The following is a 22,867-nucleotide window of genomic DNA, read 5'->3' on the forward strand; positions in this document are numbered from 1 at the left end:
ATCAACTGGGGATTAGAAAATGAATTTTAGTTTTAACATTAGACGAAGTAGTGTTCATCGGAAACAGTAGATTAATGAAAAATGACATTCTATCCCAATTTTAGACCATGAAAATAATCCAATAAAAATAGACGTTATATCAACACATTTTAGAATTATGAATAGACAGCATGAACAATTTGAAGTTTAGGATGTTGTTATGTGATACATGTTTATGTTATGGCATTAATGAATTTTGTGTCACTGGTGTGATGATAGTGGAGCCATCCTGTATGGGACATTGTGACCCCAAGGCCCAAACCTAGTCATGATCAGCCGGCCTTCGAATGTTTACATATTCTTTTTCTGTGTTAAAATAGAAAATGATGTCGGAGGCGTTTTCCTTCATATTAATTAATGTTAGGAATCCATATTCGTTCACATTATGCATAATATATACAATGGTCCATCAGCATGGCAGCATGAACGAAGCTGAATTAAGATGCAGACAGTTTTTCGTATTTGCATATACGTACAGTCCCCAAACACTTTACAAACCATTGCGTGCACAGTTCTTGTATACCAGCGTTAATTACACATTTTACAAATTATACATGAACGGTAGGATTTCTTAGATAAATTATGTGGTAAAAGAAATAGGTTCTCTGTTTGTCTCTAAATCCTTTTTAGCTACTGTATGCATTGTCAGTTTCCATTTTTCTCGCTGTTGATGTCAGTAATGTTAATCGTTGATGTTGTTACAGTCCGACTTTCACACACAAACTTTTGAAAATTTCAGATTCAGTCACGCTGTATACTTCCTAAAGGATTCTTTATAACACCATGAGCCACTTTTAGCTGTAGTCTTAGTCTCAAATAATGCATCATCATCATCGATATTATCATCTAATAAATCATCACCACATCCCATAAATATATGTAGTTTATTATTGCAACATAAAAGGTCAATATTTATCACAAGTTACAAATAATAACACATTGTTTTACTTTGTTATCAATTCTGACCCAACAATGGAAAAAAATCTGGGGTGATATACTCCATAGTAGCTGATTATCTACAGCGACTATCAATGCTCATTTCTAACCACTCTTGTTCCGATTGACTCTCAACTGTGAACTACTTTTTATAGCTCATTCTTTCTTTTAAATCACATCCGAATTTGCATATTACAGGGTTATCTGCGCTTGCGGGTAAGTATTGATTGTGACGTCATGCGTTTGAGAGCGTAACGTCATACGTTTCGGAGAAAACGACGTGAAGCGCTCACAAAATAATGACGTAACAATAGATACCTACCCGCAAGGGAGCTAACTCTGTAATATGCAATGGCGGAATAACATGTCTAGTTGCTTATTTAAAGTATGAAGAACATGATCTTGACTGGGCATTATATTTATGATGGGCATTATATTTATGATGGAAATATATCATGATGCAATCTGCGCATGTTGCTTAGCTTCCTTGAATGAGACAAGAAACAACTGATCACTAGGCTATAAATATAGAGTTAAAGTTATGTGATAAACAAGTTTCCAAACGCGTGTCTCTCTCTTTAGTTAACTTACAAATTTTGCTGTTTCTATAAGCTAGTGTCTTTTGAAACTTTAAATATAATGATAAACAGCAGTCACTTGTTGTGGAACCTCTCTTTATCTATGGAAACTGAGTTCGGATGTGATGCACTTGTTTAATTACAATACGCCGGGATGGTTCTCGTGGTTGGCTTGATGCTTTGATATATATCAAGTTTCAGCTCTGAACATGTGGTCAACATCAAAGTAGTGCATACTATTAAAAAATACTAAAATTGCACGAAGTTGATTATGCATTGACAAACACAATGTGGATAACTAGTTTTTGTTGTGATTAATTGGTAAGCTATTCCTTATCATGTGTTTCTAATTATAAGCCCAATTAAAACCGACAATTAGAACCCACATTCCAAGACTGCTGGAAGAGTCATTGATAGATAGGCGATGTTAGTTTGACCAACTTTCCAACGGAGAGGGCTTTTTGATGGCCTTGTCCTATTATAAATGTGGAAATAGTAAAGGTAAGTAGTTCTAGAGGAGCGCTGAGAGATTTCTTGTATGGCATACTAACTCTTTCTTTATGACAATATTATTTTGATCGTTAGCACACATGAAATAATAACATATTGCCTTAGAAAATGTATTTCACTTCATTAGAAATCGTGTCTCATGGTACTGAGATATTGCTTGGAGGTGCGGTTTTAGTTTTTTAGGTTTGTTTTAGTAGTGAAAAATCCCTAAATGACTAAACAGTGATTGCCCAGAGTAGAGATTAGAAAGTGTCATTACGTCAGTGTGTAGTGGTAGTAAATATCTTAGTCACTAAGTAATAGAGGCCGTGTGATAATTGCAATATATGCGAAACATTTTTACTAAGTCACAATGGTCCAGAGGCCGAGAGCTTTTATGAAAGTATGTCAAACACCTTAACTAGGTCACAGAGGCCCAAAGGTCGAGAGCTGTTATGGAAGTTTGTCAGACACCTTAACTAGGTCACAGAGGCCCAAAGGTCGAGAGCTGTTATGGAAGTTTGTCAGACACCTTAACTAGGTCACAGAGGCCCAAAGGTCGAGAGCTGTTATGGAAGTTTGTCAGACACCTTAACAACTAGCTTATAAAGACCATGAAGCCAAGAGCTGATTGTAGAAGTATGTCAAACACCTAAAACAACTAGGTCAAAATGACCCAGAGACCTAAAGCTGATTACAATTGTATGTCAGTCACCTTAACAGCAACAAATGTAAGTCACAATGACCCAGAAGCCGAGAGCTGATTGCATTTGTATATCCAATACCTTTACAACTTCGTTACAATGACTCGGTGTCCAAGAGCTAATTGCAGAAGCATGCCAAACACCTTAAAAACTAGGTCACAGTAACTCTTGAAGATACCTTGACCGAGAAACCGAGGCCTTCTATTCCTAGAAACATTAACCTCTCTAGTCTCAACGACTGATGGGATGAGAGCTAATTACAACAGAATACCAGACATTTTAGCCAACTAGCCATAAGGCCCGGTTATGATCCAGCCACAGAGTCGGTGTTGTTAGGTCTGGAAGCTCTGGATTCAGGACGCTTTTGAAACTAGATTCAGGAAACACCTACGCGTGCAACGGCATGTATTGTAAACACTTGTAGGAACGAATTACAAATCCATATTTAATGCTAATAATTTAAGTCGGGTACCTGCTCTAGATTATAACTAGCGGGTATCTGCTATACACTGATTTGCTGACAGTTGGCAAGGTGCGGTATAAGGACAGTATCAAATACTGAATCATTAAATCCTATTGTTTGTCAAATACTTGATAAACAAGCTGACGGATTGCATTGATGGATGCTGTAACACAACACCTGTCTATATACCAAGCATCGTCTGTGATGTTAGATAACTCCATTAGTATTCAAAATATTTCTAATAAGTTACACAGTTTTAATTTAATAAAGTCGGAATATATTGGAATATTAACGGGCATTATCACACAATGAAATCTACGAATTTTAATGCATTTGTAGTTAATAACAAGTAATTTGAAAATATTTACAATGGATGTCGTATTTGTACATCTATACGTTCCTCTAAACTAATTGACATGCCTGTTTATGATGGAAGATCACGAACCATTTTGTAGCGCCTCAGTAATACAAACCATGCCCCCGGGTCGGCACTAGCTCAGGTCAGGTATGACTCCCAGTCAGGCGTGACGTCACATCTGTACCAGTGGTACCTGAACACTCCGTGTATATTATTTTAGTCGTGCTGACTCCGGTAGTTAGCAGATGGTACTGAGGCTGAGCGACGGAACTGTCCAGTGATGAGGCACCAGCTGTAAGGGGGCATCGGGACAGTGGAATGTTGTATCTTACAAACTAGAGAGGAGTTTGTACTAAGTATAGTAATAAGATGCCACAAAGTTGGAAGATATGTAACCATGGACATTGTATCAACGCTGTATCTAATAATATAAAGCGACAGACAAATATTGAGTTAGATGGATGTTAATACATTCAAAGGGATGTTCTATGTTTTAATTACAATCTATGAATGTTAACAGAACCAGTCTCTTATTTCCGCAATTAGTTTGCTCAGCGATAGATTCTTTATGGATGGGAAGCTGTAATCCCCAGTGACAGAACAGTCCAATACTACACTGTGCTGGTTGGTTAATTGTGGTTGGCGATGTACTGTCCTAAACACTGATCCATGGTGGTGCTGCTATTTACTACCAGGTATTTTCAGAAATAGATTCTGAAGTTTTCATAAGTGACATTCGGATTGTATCTTATACATTTAGTGGATCTACACGTGTATTTGTTCTGGACGTTACCCAGTAGGAATATAAACATGGTCCGTGTACCGGTGTTGTACGGTCATCGAGTTCTTTACACCAGATTCCTACACAGAAGCATGTGTGGAAGTATATAATTAGTACGATCCGTTAAACATTGAGAGTTTGTTTATATATTTTTGTTATACACAAAAATAAACGACTTCCCGATGACCAAACTTTGATTATCAAGAGTCTACTACAGCAGAACAGGTGAATGGTTAAATCAACAAAGCAGGAACATCCAAGATGATCAAAGCCGACAATTAAACACAAAGCGCTCATTCTTCTTTGTTCTATTTCATGAACAACGCCATTCACCGCGTAATCTTAATAGCTAATTGGCATAGTGCCGTAAATGAAGCTGTAGAATTACTTAATACCTGTTAAAAATTATTCTTAATATACGGTAAAACCTTGATACAGTGACGTGACACCACCATGGACCCGGGTCCAACATGGAAGAAGATGCTCCCCTTGACCATTATTGTGATAGTTTTCCTGTGTACGGGGGCTCTAGTGTTCAGTGCCCTGGAGGGCGATCCGGAGCTGGAAAGGCGACAGGTGCTACGTGAATACCTCAACAGGTTTCTCCGTAAGTGTTTAAAGTTTTACCTCCTCATCATCCAATTATCCTTTCCATCTTCAATATTTTCCTTGATGGGGTTGTACTTTTAGTAGGTCACATTACCATTTGCCGATCTACATCAATTGAAAACGTTATGAAAATGTAAATGAAAATGTGTTTTTTATTTAGAATCAAACCGCGCGCTTGTCTGTCTCTAACCCTTTTCAATAAGCCTTGACATACATCTCTAAGTCCCCTACAAAACCTATTTATATTTCTGTAAAGTTTTAGTGGGACCTCATGTCGAGTAATTGAGTAAAGGTTTCGCCACTATCTAACCACTTATGTTGATTTACCTCCCCAGTAGTTCCAGCTTAATTAACGTTCGCCACTTATATTGACACTGACAAAGAGAGATATGATGATCGATTATAATACCATCCTTGTTTACTTTACTGGCTGTAACAATGGCTAGGTATGTATTAGTAATAAGTTGGACGATTATTGTAGCGTCTACATGCAGTGTCATGTTTGAAAACAAGTGATGATGTCATAGTGTCGTGGTTCCACGGCATTGACCAGGTTAACCATCACAGAACACAGAGAGTAAGAGTTCAAAGTGAAATGCATTTGGATGTCTGCAATAACATGTCTCTAGTATGACATATATATCTCAACCTTGCAGCCAACTACTAGTAGTTACAACAATTTCACGTCAATGACAATGGGCAATGCTATAATTAACTTAAGACCATTGTTTTCGCTGTAGTATGTACAGTTTCAACATAAAAAGTGTGTTCATCAATTTCATATGCTTCATGTAACTTTGAAACGTATCAATGTGTATTCAATATCAGTTTGACAATTTCTCATGTAAAGAACAACACCATGAACAATTTTAACTTGTGAGAAATTCATAGAACAATAAACAATATATCAATGTGTTGTGAAGTACCATCGTTAGTTGGTTGGCAATGTAACGGACAATGATTAATTTTAGCTAGTGGGGAAAATCAACAGTGTTTTAGTATTCTGTGATTATAAAGGGCAATTTTAAGCTAAAATAAGTTGTAATTTTAAACAATACAAAATTCAATGTGTTTCTATGACTGAGTTGTCAGCACGAAATCAAGCTGATTAAAACCTGGCACCAGCACTACATTATGATTAATAAATAAGTAAAGAAGAAGCTAATGTACACTGTTACAAGACCGTGTCCTTCTATACAGCAATTGATTAGTATTAAGGTAGGACCGCCGACGCAAGACTCAGTGCCAAGTATTTAATAAGCTATAGATTATACCTAGCTATTTGGAGACTATTTCTTATTATCATTTCTGATCTGCATCTTGTGAGATTGGTGTCTACATAATTTGAGAGTGAGAGGCATGTGTAGGTGTGCTATGCGGGGGTTGGTGAAAATTTATAGAGTGGGAAATTGTTGTCAGGGCTGTCCAACTTGTATTTAAAAAGGTCACTATTATGAAAGATGCAAGTGTTTGCAGTATACAACAATTGATTTTAATTTTACTATGAACTTTTCATTATATGATGTAAATTAAATATTTATGTACATTGTATATGTATTTTAAACTTTTTAATGCAAAATAACCCATTCACTCCTGAAATTTCATAATGAACTGGTCAAGACTTTGAAGAGTCTAAATATGTGTTCAGTGGTGAATGAATTAAAGTGTGAAGTGTGAACTCTGCAATTTCGTTTTCTGAATTTTATATCCGTATCATTATGCGATATAGATTCAGTGGTTTAAGGTTTATATTGTGTAATTATGAAATATGATTTTGACTGCATTATTTGTTACCTGTCATTATTGTTTTATATATTACAAACCAGTTGCCGTGTAATGTGAATTTATCAACGTCATGCAATGTAAATGTTAGTGGTAATTAAATGATAACACTACACATGTAGTTATATACTGGATATATCGCTATGTCATTTATTCCCCCCCCCCCCCTGAAATTTCATAATAATAAATTTCTTCACCAATAATTGCAGATATACATATATGTTATTCCCAAGAACAACATCAAACACGACGCAGTTAGAAAGACCCATTAGCTTCATCAGACGTCACATTAGATTGAGGAGATCATCTCTCCTCATCTCCACTCCGTTCACGGGGAGAGGATGTAGCGTGCTGAGATTGGTGTGTTGTGTTGACGTAGGTCGTATTCAGTGTTGTATTATAGATGGGGTGGAAAGGTAAAACATTTAAAGTTGTTTATAAAATCATCTTTTGCAGCACTAAATCGATTTGAACTCTATTCATGCAGCCGTTTTAGTGCACCGCACAAACAAAAATCTATACAACTTTTTTTCTCGAAATATCTGCACCCGTGTAGTACCTTCATGTCTACGAGTAAATTCACAATGATTGGATTCTCTTGTACTTCACACTGTGATGCATTATGAAGCATAGAACATAACTCTGGGTTCAATAACTAAAGCAGTATCAATTTGTTAAATCCAGTCAGCGTATTTATGCCTCATTCAAGAGGAGAGGCTGTTAAAAAGTTCTAAAAATAAAGTTTTAAAAATATTAGTTAAAGTACCTTCTAGAAGCACTTTGAATGCAATTGTATATCTGTTTACAAAGTTCACTTCAAAATTTTCAAAACATATCTTCATTTAACAACAGGAATATGTACGACAGTTTTTCAACCTATGCGTTCTTCTGTCGTTTCTCAATGAAACAAACATTTGATAGTTATCAGAAAAAAAACTATAGCAGCTTCTAACACTAATCATACAAACAGCATCCACTATAATATTATGCTATATATGAAGACAACACCAACTGAGCTGGAGAATTAACCCTTCATTACTTCTTAATGTAAATATATGGAATATCACATAGAATGTTAATTGGAGATTAAAAAAACAGTTCCGAGGTAGCACCATCTTTGATTCAGGTTATGCTTTGTTGGATACTCCGGTTTCTCATTAAAAGCCAGAGAAAAATAACTGAAATAGATAATTATTCTCACCACACATACTATAAATATTGTATTCTTCCTACTTCTCTTGATATTTCACGGTTGAATGACTCGACTTGATTGATAGGTCACAGCTATCGTTAATTATCTATAGAATGAAAAAGCATAGTATTGTACTAGGGTTGTAAACAATTGCCCTGGTATTTCTGTTTTTGGTAAATGTATATATTAGGTTACTATATTCCTAGCTTCTCTTGAAGCTATTAAAGTGGATGAAATAAGCAATAAAGTAACATTGCAAGAAGTGCGGTGAACTGGTCCAAATAAATGATCAGACTATTTGACGTCCATCATGAAAGGTAAAAACTTTCAAAGGGCTGTGTATGGTTTGGGCTTCTTTTTGGCTTTGAAACCATCAATAAATGTTAAGAAATTTAGTTGTTGTATTTGAAATATTCAGAGCATCCTTATTTCCATCATAATGGAGATTTTCTATTATTGCATCTCTAACTGCCATGGTCACCTTCAGAAATATTTGGTCAATTTTGGCCTTTTTGAATAGTTACAGAGAATATGTAAGCACTTATGACACATGTTTTGGCGAAATATATAATTTGTTCAAGGACGCGCTCTAAGATTTATTTCCAGGTGGAAAAGTCCAATACAAAATATACTAATATTGACAACGTTTTCTCTTTGATATATGTATAGGATGGTTGCAAAGCTGCAACGATACACAACTATCACACCAATTGTATCATTGATGTACTATTTGAATTTCTACAAGTAATCACTAAATACCATATTTGAAAAAGACGGATTTTGTTGTCGAAAAGGGCACAGACCATACAATATATCTCTTTTCGCATTATTTTGCTAGCCTTGTGTAAATGGTCTTTTACATAAAGAGTGAAAGGACAACTTGCATCTGGGGCATACTCTTTTTCAAGGTTTGGCACGTTAATTTGTTTGAAAGAGTTTGTTTGTGCTGTGGAACACATACGCCACAGACCCTTTGTTATTGGTATTTCTTCATGGATTTTTTTTTTCTTAAAAAAATGTATTATTGTATTTGAATTGTGTTTATTGTCAGTAACTTTTGTAGGTTTACTTATATATTGAGGAAAACCCAATCTGAACAGACAATTGAATACTAGCTTTCCTATGAGTACATAGCACGGAAGTACACATTACCATTATCAAATAAGATCATCTAACATAAGAAGTGCAGTTTGGATGTGAGCACCTGGTTAATACGAAATGGTATCCAAAGATAACAGATCAAATGGTAGATCTAGAATCATTTCTTTCTAGGTTAATGTCTTATTGGTTGTCGTTGACCTAGTTTTTCAATCGTTAGAACTTTATGTAATGTCCATACACCTAAACGTTTACATAATAACGAAACCAGTCAAACAAGGTGAGAAAAAAACTAGAAGGGGTATTACATAGACACTCGAAAAGTACCAGACTTAAGAACGTGCTCCCAATGGAAGACCAATTCTTGTCTAGTTAATATATATTGGTAATAAATCTTGATATATTAATTCCTGGTTTTGTGTTAAAGTTAATTTCTGGTGTTTAGTTAAAGTTAATTCCTGATAAACAGTTTATGCAGAGCAAACAGGAAAAGAAGAAAAACATCTTCTTAGTATTCAATCTATTCATATTGATTATTATCAAATAAAGGGAATACTGTTATATGAAGATAAAACAGAAGAAGCGTACAGTAATCCATTTCTTTGGTTAACCTATTACTGATAGACAACAACTTCTTTTGTTCATTCTTTAATTTTCATATTTGCATGAACTTTCAGTGAAAACTAATAGCACTGAGAGTTGTTAAGTGTTCATTCCTTCATCAAGGAAGCTTCTCTTGGCGTAAGTTTGTGAGATACTGCATGTGTGCATTTATCTGCCAGAAATCTCGTGGACGAACAGGTGATGTGGGGGAAGGAGGCAGCATCACAGAGTACACCACAAAGACCTACTTTCTTACCAGCATGCATGATTAATATGCCGCGCCAGGTGTAAATTTGAACACCAGTCGTTACGAAATTAGCGAGAAATTTTACCGGGAATATTGAACTCCCTGGGGTTATTTTACGGCAATGGTGTCGTAATGTTTCATCATCACAATGGCTTGGCCTTGATTAAGTCAGATAGTATCTATTTAATCATAGCTTGTATCACTCCGGAGAATAGTAATGCTTATGATTCATAGAAAACACTATTATGATTATTGAGTTTCACATATATATATCCTACTTCAAATGGCGCACGGTAAAAAAGAGAACTCCGCGTGGTTGGTTGATGCTTAACGTCCTGTATTAAAACAGCTAATAATAGTTTTAATGGCCTCCCCTGTATGCAATGTATTGCGTGTGTGAATGTCTGTATCATTATGACAGTGCCCTTTTTATACGGAACATGCCACCAAAGACATCGAACAACACACCCTACCCAGTCACAACGGGTAAACCGGTCGTCGCAGTCAACTTGAGGAAATCATCAGAAATATGATTTGTGATCGAATATGATACAAGACAAAATATTTTCATCATTCCTACTTGAAATACAATTTGAATACATTATTAGAAAAAAAATAATGGAGCGGAATTTCCATATTACGACATTACTCAATTGAAAAAATAAGGCGAAAGAAACACACAAAGCATACGCAATACTGATTTATTTCGTTACAAAATAAAATTTTCAACTTTTATTTTTGTAGTAAACCACACTTGCATTGATTCTGACGAACTCCACGAATTGCTGTCGGAAGTGGACACCGAAATCAACTTCGCTTTGCGCATGATCAGAAACAAGACTGTCTACACACAGTGGGATTTCTCTGGATCCTTCTCTTTCGTCATCACTGTCGTCACAACTATAGGTAGTTACACAAATCACATACGTCATATGGCAGTAGCAAATAGCAGCATCAAATGTCCGTAATGTATTGGTTTAATCTTTATTTTTTAAGTTTGCTTATTTTCTGTCCTAATATAATCTTAATTGATTTCTCATTTTAAAAAAATAAACAGATTTACAAGTGACCGGGAATGTCATGAAATATATATATATAACAACTAAAACCTTACTTTTGAGGTTATTCACTTGGCGACACCTGCTGTTCTTGATACTTGATGGCTTCTGCAGCATAATTACTATAACATAATGTTTTTAACTCATCTTCCAGCAAGTGCTAATATTTATCAATTTAGTAAAACCTATCTATATCGATATCACTTGCACGTGTTTACCTATGTCTATCCGGGTTCCTGGTGGTTACGTAACGCTATGCCTGTGATGCCTCTATTACCAAGTCTCGAAGTCGTTCGCATTAACTGGTTATGATGGCACTGTGTGTATGGGTGGTAAGTTGAAGGGTTGAATACTTTTGCAAGTGACTGCCAGACTAAAGATGATTTTCTCATGAACATTAGTAGTACAGAAATAAACCTATACAATGTATATTGCGGATATGTACTTCGAATGTTACACATCATCGAGATGTCTTATTCTAGAGACACCACTGCGATTAAGTTAAAAGAATGATACTTAAATCTATTATTCTTATAAGTTAATCGTCGGAAACCCATAGTTGCACTACAATAAGCTACATTTATCACATATCAACGATTGATCTTCCAAATTTCCAAATATTTTATAGACAGAAAGATATTATTATGAAATAGGAGTAGACATCAGGCATATCCTATCTTAGTCTTGATAAGACCCACGGTTGATTGCACTACGCTGTGCAACACTTAATCAATAACCCGCGGCAAGTTGCACTACGTACGCTACGCTGCAATTTAGGCGTAGTGCAATCAAAAGCGGGTCTCCAGCATTGAAGTTTTACACGAAATTCATCATCGAGAGTGAAATATAAAGAATATTTTCATTAAAATAACATTCATTTAAATAGTAACTTGAATATATTTTATGTTTAGCAATATTGATAATAATGATAAATTTGGCAGTTTATTTAGAGCTCACTCAGATTTTTGTGTTGTTATTACAGATTGTTGAAAACATTAACTCAGTTATCGTTTCATATAGATCGCTTAGTTCATTAAAAAGGGGGTTGCATTCCTTGTAACAATCCAATTACGTACTATTTCTTTTACAAGATATGAACTGACTCTCTAACTTAAGAAAATGTTCTGGAAGAATGTGGCGATATCCTTACGACTGTTCAAAATACATCAAGTGTATTTGCTCTTAATATTTCATAACATTTTTTGGAGATAAATCAACCACAGTTGAACAGTAAATATTCATCAAAAGGGGAAAAAAAGAAAACAATTTTGAGAAAAAATTATTGGTACTTTAGAAAAATAACAATTTATACAGAAAAGGTTTTAAAATGCATCGTAGAATATTTTTCATGGCTTTTTTGAAGAGAATTGCCAATATTATGGAGGAAGATAACTTTCCTTCAAAAAATTTCAAATAATAGTGCAAACTTGTTTTATAAATCGCGACTAATGGCAAACGACCATTTTATGCGTATTGAATGACTGATGAATATATTATAATGACTCTTTCTTTGATGCAAGTTTCAGCGTGAACTCACTGGAGCTTCAAACGATTTATAGGGATATCATGTATTAAGATATACTTATCAATCATTTAAATCTATGCCTTAGCAATTTGTTAACGCCATGCTGACTTAATGGAACAACTTAGTAATGATCACGAATGGGAAAAAGTGCATTCATTACAACATTGGAACAGGGTTTTCTTACTTAGAACAAAATGTAGTTGTCAAAAGCGTAAAATTTCAGTCTCTTTTTCGGTATGATAAGCTATGAGTACTGTAAACAAATCATTTTCGTGGTGACTTAATTTTACATTATTCTACCGATCAAGTTATCCACGACGATTTATGTTCGAAATCTCTTATGACTCAATTTTACTTGTGTTTAAAACACTTTCGCGGAAAATTATTATCACGATTTCATATCACCGGCGGAATATGCGAAACTTATACTCACGCGAAAATAAGATGATATACAGTAAACGGATGTTGATGATTTACAGTAAACGGATGTTGATGATTTACAGTAAACGGATGTTGATGATTTACAGTAAACGGATGTTGATGATTTACAGTAAACGGATGTTGATGATTTACAGTAAACGGATGTTGATGATTTACAGTAAACGGATGTTGATGATTTACAGTAAACGGATGTTGATGATTTGCAAACGGATGTTGATGATTTACAGTAAACGGATGTTGATGATTTACAGTAAACGGATGTTGATGATTTGCAAACGGATGTTGATGATTTACAGTAAACGGATGTTGATGATTTACAGTAAACGGATGTTGATGATTTACAGTAAACGGATGTTGATGATTTACAGTAAACGGATGTTGATGATTTACAGTAAACGGATGTTGATGATTTACAGTAAACGGATGTTGATGATTTACAGTAAACGGATGTTGATAATTTACAGTAAACGGATGTTGATGATTTACAGTAAACGGATGTTGATGATTTACTGTAAACGGATGTTGATGATTTACAGTAAACGGATGTTGATGATTTACAGTTAACAGATGTTGATGATTTACAGTAAACGGATGTTGATGATTTACAATGTTCTGTATATCAGTATGTCTATTGTATAGGGTGGTGATTTTAATTTCGCTAAATTCGCGGATCCATCAAAAGCAAAATTTAAGCCTGTCGTAAGAATAAGGCTTTAAAAGGCTAAAAAATAAACACCCGCGAATAAGTCCAAAACAGTAAATCGCGAGATTATACACCTTCAAAATTTAACAACTATACACTATTTTTAAAACTTTTCTTTCAGGTTATGGAAACCTAGCCCCACGGACGGGTCTAGGGAAGGTGGCAGTAGTGGTTTTCGCTTTCATTGGTATTCCTATCACCATGATAATGATCTCCTACATAGGACAAATGTTGACCAGGCTGTCCAAGAGGGTCAACAAGTGCAACCTGTGTTCCTCTAAACCTATGGTCAACAAAGTGTTGAATATTGTGTTGATTATAACACTGGGGATCACCATGTTGTTCGGGATTCCCGCCTTTATATTTAACCAGGTGGAAAAGTGGGACTTCTTAGAGGGACTTTATTATTGTTTTGTAACGTTATCTACGATAGGATTCGGGGATTACATTGCAGGTAAGAAACATTATTCAGATTGGTTTAAAGGGTTTGCATTATATATTGTGGCACCCTTCTCCTCCTCATCATTATCTCCAGTTTCGTGCTCCTTGTTTATGCATATTTTTGACGAGAATATCACATTTTATCAAAAGAAATGTTACGGATGTACTATGCAATGGCTGAAGAAAAGTGAGAATAGCTTTCCATGGCTCTGGCTTTTCATTGGCGTTTGTTTTGGGGTCTGGTAGTATTTTAGTAGTTTTTTTTCGCACTTCAAAGTTGTGATAAATCTAGTGTTTTACATCTGCATACTAAGTAAGCACTATTTTGGGAAAATGTTAACTTCATATCCCATAAACATGTACTCTTCCTCCTATTCATTTATTTCCTTCAGCATGTTTTTGCCATCAATTTTTTTCCGCATGCAGAAACTGCATGTTATTATTTATATGTGACACGATCTATAATTCTTGGAGAACTCTTTATAAATAAAAATGCTGTCTAGCTGGTGCTGGGATGTGTATTTTCGTGACATCCGAATTACACAGTTACACGAGTTTACAGATGTGTAAATTAACATTTTAACACCATAGACACGCGTGGAATGTATGGTCTGTTTGCATCAGTACATTTTTATCGTATCTGTGGTATGGACTGAAAGGACGATGATGGACACACTATAGAAATATTTACCTATCCCATAATATCATAGCGGAGTGTCGGTACGCTTCTCCATGTAGACGGATATCGTATCGATTGGTCCTGTCAGTTATAATATTAGCTTTGCTAAGCATGTGTGTATGCATGTATCACATATTCACAGTATAAAGTTAATGATACATCCAGTGTGCATGTTTAAAGTCCCATATGCTGGAAATGTATGTCTCACAGGCCTATATAGACGAAAAGTAAAGATACAGAGTCTAAGTGATATTGGTATAGTTTTGACAGTTTGGCAGCTTGTGTTGAAATGTATACCGGACATGTTTATGTATTGATTGCGATAAAGCATATTAACCTGCTTTCTGGTGTTGGTTTTGATGTTTTGACGTTTCTAGACGTATCTCTTTACATGATATATTATTGTGTTGATATGCCTGTACAACAGCTGGTTATTACATTATTCATAAACCTCCCACTGAAGAGTATTCAATATCGTTACCTCTACAGTGATATGCTATTGACATTACGATAATACATTTCTAAACCAATTATTTTAAGAAATTGCATACATATCCAATTAACACAAAAAATCATTAATTGAGATCTTATTTCAATGCATAATATTGATTTTTCATCGGCTTATTCAAAATTTCAATTTTATTACATAATCTTTATTCAAGTTTTATTTAATTTAGTTGTTACTTTATGTATGGTGATTTTCATCAGATTACATAACGCAGTTTCATTGCAGTGGGTTGTGAAATTTCGTTAATTTAGTCAATATGTCCATAATTATATATAAGTTAACATCCATATTCAAGTAGAATAGTCGTATATCATACTGACCGATTTCTAGCTTTGATACTGCATAGTTGTTAAAATTTGCGGATGTAAAATTTCGCGATTTAATGTTTCGATCTTTTTTGCGGGGATTATTTACTCGAATTATATTTAAAGGCTATGTAATCGTCATTCACATGACAGGCTCTTATATGTAAAAGCATGATTTTAATGAATTTCGCGAGATATTAAATTTTGCGAATTTAGGAATTTGTTTATACCGAAGAGTGATCCAACGTGTTACCGTTCATACCTTTGGATAAACAAACTTACCAACAAGGAAAACGTTTGTGTTTATCTCGTATTACCTACCTATTACTTTCCATTGATTTCTCCATTTACAGTGCAGCTGTAACCCCTATTATTTGTCCTGTTGTAAATTCTGCTGGACCCTTTCGTAGCAAACGAAACAGAGAAGTCTTCTTTATGTCGATTTACTCTGCTAATTTTCTGTATCTATGCATTTGATATAAATTTCCAAATACTTAATGATACTATTAGCCAATTTTGCATACGTGGAAAATGCTGAATTTATCATCAAGGAAATTTTAAGTATCGAACAAGCTACATAAGACTAATGAATTATACTGAATAAGTCAAACCTCACATCACTGTTGGATATTCATAACTACTTGACAAAATTAAGAAATGTCCTGTTCCCATAGTGAATTTATGACACTTCGGTTAGATGGCCTATTAATCTTAAAATATAACATCTAGAATGGAGAATAATCGTTTTGATATATTTGTCATAGGACGGCACGAACGTCTTCGTGTTCTAAGTGTTTTGCATGCTGTGATGGAGAGATTGCAAACTGAAAAGGGCACTTGTCACTAGACCGATGCCTAGTATCCGGACTATTCTGAAATGCACGTAAAATATTCCAATGTGATTAATGATTTGTTTACTCATAATACTATTATTATAAGCGACACATGTGGTGTCTTGAAGTCACTTATTTAAGCGTTTTCATAGATAAGAATTTTGGTTTTTCTGTCCGCACCATGGCAAAATTGTGTTACCCATGTTCATACCGTCGTGCCCCGTCGCGTCACCCCGAGTCACGTCTAGATTTGATATGGATGTGAGATTATTTTTTCTTATATTTCTCGGTTCATAACAATGTCGCAGGACATTCTTTTACGAGTAGCTTAAATTCGCGATTTCCTTTCCTTTCGCGATTTGAAATTGCTTTCAAAATAACTAAGGAAAATATTAATTCGCGCACACAAACCTTAAAGAATTTACCTAGATCGTAAAATTCGCGAATATAAATCGGACACGAAAGGAAACTGGTTTAAAGTATTAATTTTCTTTCCTAATCGATTTGTACAAAATGTTCCCCATGTTTGTCTTTATCATGTTTTTTCTTACTCCAGCTATATCAGAGAACCGCCTGAGTGATCGTGGTGCTGGTGACGTATACCGAGTGGTGACGTATGTGTGGATTCTGTTTGGCCTCTCGTATCTTTCCCTAGTCATATCTTACATCACAGAGGTCTTCATCAAAAAGGCAGAAAAAATGGAAAACTTCACCAAAAATAAATTCGAGGTGAGATTTTGACCAAAATAATTTTTAAGCTACATTTTGTATATTGATCTTTGTACATTAATTTCGGGAACTTATTTCAGTACTTTTCAACGAGGCACATGCCAGAATAATAAACGTTAAATGTGTCCACCAAGACCTCAATGTCAAAACCTTTTAGGTTTCAAGGCCAACACGTCTTAAACTTTAATGTCAACTCATCTTTACCATTCAATATATTCATTGTCAACACTTCTTAATGCTTATACGTAATCTGTGGGATATTTTACTGCAGACATGTTCACCTTATCTTAATTGAGAACTTCCACTTGTTAACATATGAATTAGTGACAAGTTTACCGATATTGTAACATTTGAAACTGACCTCCTCAACATTTTACTGTTGAAAATATCACATTTAGAAGTTACATAAACAGTCGGTAAGTTTAACGTTCTTAAATAGGGACCAGTTTTGCCAACCATTTCAAAATCTTGTAGCAATCAAGAAGGTAATTTTGAAATTGAAATGATATCGCCCCGGTACAACAACTTTATTACATATTCAGACTTTATGGAATTTTGGATGTCCGTTGAACGAGATAATTATTTATTAATTAGTTCATGACGGTGATATCGTTAGATACTACGCTGCACTTTATCAAACCGGATGTGTGCACTTCGTAAACAGGAAGTATTGCGCCCCACAGCGACAATGATACTGCAATACCTTTTGTCCCATGTCACTTTAATGTCAATCAAATGTTGTTTTCTGCTTTCCAGCGGAAATTTGATATCTATCACACTCTCATAACATATCAAGTGGAAGGGAAATTTTAATCAGAGAAAATAAATCGATTTCATGTTTTTGGCGCCATATCATTGGCTGGTTGAGAATCACACTTTGCTTTGTTCTGCAAACAATCTCTTCGATTATTGAGACAAGGCTTATGTTCGATGAATATCGTGTACCACAGACAAACACCTGTACGATAAAATCCTATCAGGCATATTTCTCTTTATTATTTTAACAAATTTGATGACAATGGAGATCTTTGGATATCGGAGTCTACCTTATTAAGGAATGCTAACAAACGCTGTGTAAATGTGGCCTCGTGTGGGGTATGACGTCACTGTTCTATTGTTTCTATCAACAGTTGTACATGATTGACAATCCTTACCGAGAATAAAAAGGCACTTATCGTATCGATTGTCTGTTGGGGTTAGTAAGCGGTACAGGGAAGGAAAACTATATAAAAATAAGATCAAAGCCTTAATGATGAAGAACAATACGGATATGATGGCAAAGTTTATAGAAAGCAAAAAACAGAATTTTGTCAAACCTAATTCTTTTTGCGTGTGTATCTGTTAAAGCACGAAACAGTTTGTTCGGTTTCTTTATAAAGAAATAAAAATGATAGCATTTTGAACCAAAGTCCAGTTTCCGTTAAATAATATTTAAACTATATCATCCATTGTCCCATAGTAAGAACAATCTTTGTCTCAAATATTGGATTAAACAAAACCCTGTGAAGATTTTAATAACTTTTTGTATTTTATTATTAAATAGTTTTGATGTGTCACACTTACCAAATAAATTACTGTAAGTATCCCCAATGTTTAATAATAATTATTTTATATTGCAAGGAGTAGAACATTAACCATGACAACATTGAGCAATTTCGATTTCGTTTGAACTGATCTGACCCCTGGTATCGATTACTACTGTATTTTTTTCAATTTTACAAAACACACCTGAATATTATTGTAGTCTGACCCGAGTTGATAACGAGCTATGACGGAATGTAACAACCTGCCAATCATAATTGGATAGCATTCGTGTATTACATCAGTCCGCGGGACGGTGATCGTTATACTGCCGATAGCACCGGTTTCACCCGACAAAACCTATAATTAGCGATATAGACTGGTCATCATTGCATGTTAATCTCGGGTAATAACACCTAATGGCGAGACCATATGGTAATTCTGTTACAGGCGTAAGCAGACTCACAGCTCTAAAATATCACTTCAGATTATGTGGATATTTGTCAGATAATTCATTTCTAATCTTATAATTCAACAAAATGGATAATTTGACATTTTTGTACTTGTATGGCAGAAGACTTAATCATGTTTATTTCATGATCGACTGGAACTCGTCATATTGTGAAATTGGGGATTATATAGATTAGATACAAGTACACTTGCTAGACATATGACTTATAAACAATAAACATCTCGTACTTTTAGAGACACCAGTGATGGAAGGATAAAATGTGTTGATGGTAGGAGCTGCTTGTAGGTAGGTCAGATGAGATATTGGGTAATGGGTATTGTTTAATAGATTAATGTCCTGTTAACAGCCAGGGCCCGGTTGGTCAAAAGGTGATTAGCTTTATCACTTGATTAGAGAAATTTTCATTTCTCATTTGCCTCAAAGGTGGTCATTATATCTTCACAAAAAACAACAAGTATGTCGAGAATGGCATTCTTAAGAGTCTTACAATATTTTGTAAAGTTGGTAATTTTAGAAATTATTTTATCTTAATTTGAAAATTATCGTTAAATTGTGATTATTCAATCAACTTTTGAACAACCAGGCCCAGGTGTCATTTAGGATCGGTCTTTCATGTGTGTGCAATATGATGCGGTGTCTGGAAGTCTCTATGTTTTGGGAGGCTACGGTATATTTGTTTTGTGTCTCTTTGAAATAGTGAAAGTCTTACCCATTGTATAGTGCTATCTCACTGAAGCATACCACACAAGACGACAACACACTCCACCCGGTCCTATTATACGGGGAAACTAGTTGCCCCACTTCCGTTATGCCGAACTCAGATGTAAATTATTATAAGTGTGCTGTATTGCCATTTTCAATTGGTCATTTGCTTTTATATATAACTGCAGCCTAAAATAGCTGAGGACACTTTTAGTTTTCAATAGCTTAATTGATTAAGTAATTACATTTTCTTATGTTTGTTTCTTGCATTGTTTCAGAATGAAATCAACAAACTTCAGGATGAAATCACAAAAACTAAGAGGACAGTTCAACAGAAAGCTTCTACGGTAAAAACTAGTGTCAATCGAAAAATGCGAGACTCTCATTCCCCTAAGCTAACGAGAGGGGACGCCTTAGACCCAAAGGACGGAAAAAATGGCGTGCAACTTCTAAGAGTAACTTTTATTTCGGAGGGAAGAGAACCCACAGTCTGTTCATGACGACAATTTGGTGGTATTAAGTATGTACAATGTATAGGACATTTTAAGTACATTAAAGTGTAACGGTGTTGTCACTGCCTATGTTAGGGATCGAACACAGGACCACTGAATTACTAGACTGAGCTCAACCGATCGAGCTTAAGAGAAGTTCTATCTAGCCGAGAGGTATATTCTGGTTAGTATCCAGCAGGGCAACAGAAGTATCTCTGCTATTCTGACAAATTAGGGTACAGCTGTCATACAGTTGTTTGAGATGTAAACATTTTGAATAGTGATGACGTTATTGACTCATCCATGGTTATTGTTATCGGCTCATTGTTATTGTATACATCATATATTTCTAATCCAACTAGAGAAGTGTACAAAAGCTATATATCTGTTATTTGCGATTTATATATGATACTGTTGTTTTGTCCGTTTAGAGCGTGGGATTCTTTAAAGTTGAGTGTTTTCACAATGAAAGTGCTTCCTCTTGTCCTAGTTCGAATGGAAAGTGAGCTTTAGTATTACGTCTATTAAAGTTATATGTGCCGTATTTTTCATACTCGCGAATCAAGATAATCTTTTGATATGTTATTCATTACCAAAAGTTACTAACATTTTGAAAATTACAATACTTTCAATGCATTGGTTTTAATTTTACAAATACAAATAAGAGCAGAAACGATTTTAACCAGAACTGCAAAAATCATTTTATGTACATCTATAGTGAAGCAAAATAATTACCTATGGTCAGATCATGAAGCCAAATTGTGATCTTACAATATCATTTCACATTTCTACAGTGTTACTAGTAATTTTAAAGAGATTTCTGGAGGAAAGATTAACATCTAAACATTCATAAGTCATAAAAACAAAATTTTACAGTACATAAGCATCTGAAGCCGTTTGAATAATTTTCATGGCTTAATTCATCAAACCTTATGGTTTTCAATAGATTAATGAAGAAGAATTAAGATGCAAAAATGTTCGCCAAGTTATGGCACATATAACTTAAATATGCATTTTACAATACCAAAGATGATATACACACTGTTTTACATGCCTTCATATAAATTTACTTTAGATTTCAGGACAGGATATACATTGAACTACACAATTTCCTATGTATATAATCATTGTCTTCTTTCAAATGATAAACAAATGTTATAATATTTGTATTCACCATAGAAGACGAATTTATTTTCATGTTCCTAAATGTGACGTCAAAGTAACATAGATATCACGCGTTCCACCTTTTTCCAGAATGTCTCTGCAAAATGATATGAAAATGCAAAAAATGTTTTATCAAGTATTTAATTTTCTTCCTTTGTATACGACAACACTTTCTTTAGGAATTTTGAGATTATTTTCTTAGTTTCATTATCCTTTTAGCTAATTTTTGTGATGGAATGAATCCTCTTCACTAGCGCAGAGGAACTTGATTGCAAAGATATAATACGTCGATTAGTTGGTACAGATAACTTCAGATATACAAATACAGACAAAACCCAGCAATAATCAACTTCGATAACTGTGATCGTTATTCTGGGGCTTGTCACAAATTATTCTTTTATTATTATTTGCATACAATAATATGGCCGATAAACACTTAAATTACATCAAAGTAATTCCACTATGTGGTAAAATAGTGCATGCGCGTTTCATACGGTAATCTGCCTTTCAACCAAAGAGGTTTTGCATCGATGCTCTTTAAATATGATCTTTAGTGGTATGGTATGGAGTGATTCATAAATATAAAATAAGACGACACAGAATTGCAATTTTAGTATAGCATAGTTTTTTTTAAACGTTTGCCAATCAATAGCCTTAAATAGCCTTAGCTGTTAAAATGCATTAAGCACAATAAAACAACCAGATGGCAATTTGTTTAAATAAAAAAAAAAAAAAAAAAAAAAAAAAAACCCATCTGATGAGATACGAAATGAACAAGTGACAAAATACATTTTCAACCAAAAAACCACAAGTCTCAGAAACTTTTTCCATGTTAAAAATATATTTCAATTTAGAGATGAAAAACGTATTGTTAACGATAAAGCATTCAGGTTGTCTCTCATTTAACATACACACACTCAATTTCCAAGTATTGGTTGCAAGCACTACTGCATACACAGATTATTCAGAGATCATCATATGCTTTAACGAATAGCAGATGAAAGCCTTGCTACAGCGTAGGTATATAATTATGTACATACACTACATACGAGGTGTTCCGAAAGGTATCAAGGACACCTATCTATTTACTGTACACACGCCATGTTCCTACAGCTGCTGGAGTAACTTTCACTGAGCTCTCAAATTAGATTGGACCGAGAACGTGAGTAAAGTAATGTTCACTAGAAATTGAAAATTATTACTTATCAATAGGTATTATTAAGTGCTGAGCCCGGAGGCTTATTTTGAGCCTGTAGTATGTTCGAAGAACTACCATTTTTTTCAAATGAATGACCTTGACATACATATCCAATGTCACAGAAATCAAATAAGGTCATATACATATATATTAACAAATCTTCAGTAACCAGGACCTACAAATCCTTAAAGACTTATTATTGATTAAAAGGTATGTAG

The 22,867-nt window shown here is 34.6% G+C and overlaps 1 protein-coding gene across 1 annotated transcript; it reads left to right on the forward strand.

The window, feature by feature from the left end:
* Positions 1 to 3,703: 3,703 nt before the first annotated feature.
* On the forward strand, positions 3,704 to 22,515 carry LOC138318070 (potassium channel subfamily K member 16-like). The gene is made up of 5 exons (XM_069260150.1): positions 3,704 to 4,955; positions 10,624 to 10,785; positions 13,728 to 14,060; positions 16,929 to 17,101; positions 20,075 to 22,515. Exons 1-5 carry the CDS (start codon positions 4,802 to 4,804, stop codon positions 20,294 to 20,296), a joined length of 1,044 nt encoding a protein of 347 aa, XP_069116251.1. The 5' UTR covers positions 3,704 to 4,801; the 3' UTR covers positions 20,297 to 22,515.
* Positions 22,516 to 22,867: the final 352 nt, after the last annotated feature.

This window comes from Argopecten irradians, chromosome 3 (genome assembly GCF_041381155.1).
Source record: "Argopecten irradians isolate NY chromosome 3, Ai_NY, whole genome shotgun sequence".
Lineage (NCBI taxonomy): Eukaryota > Metazoa > Mollusca > Bivalvia > Pectinida > Pectinidae > Argopecten > Argopecten irradians.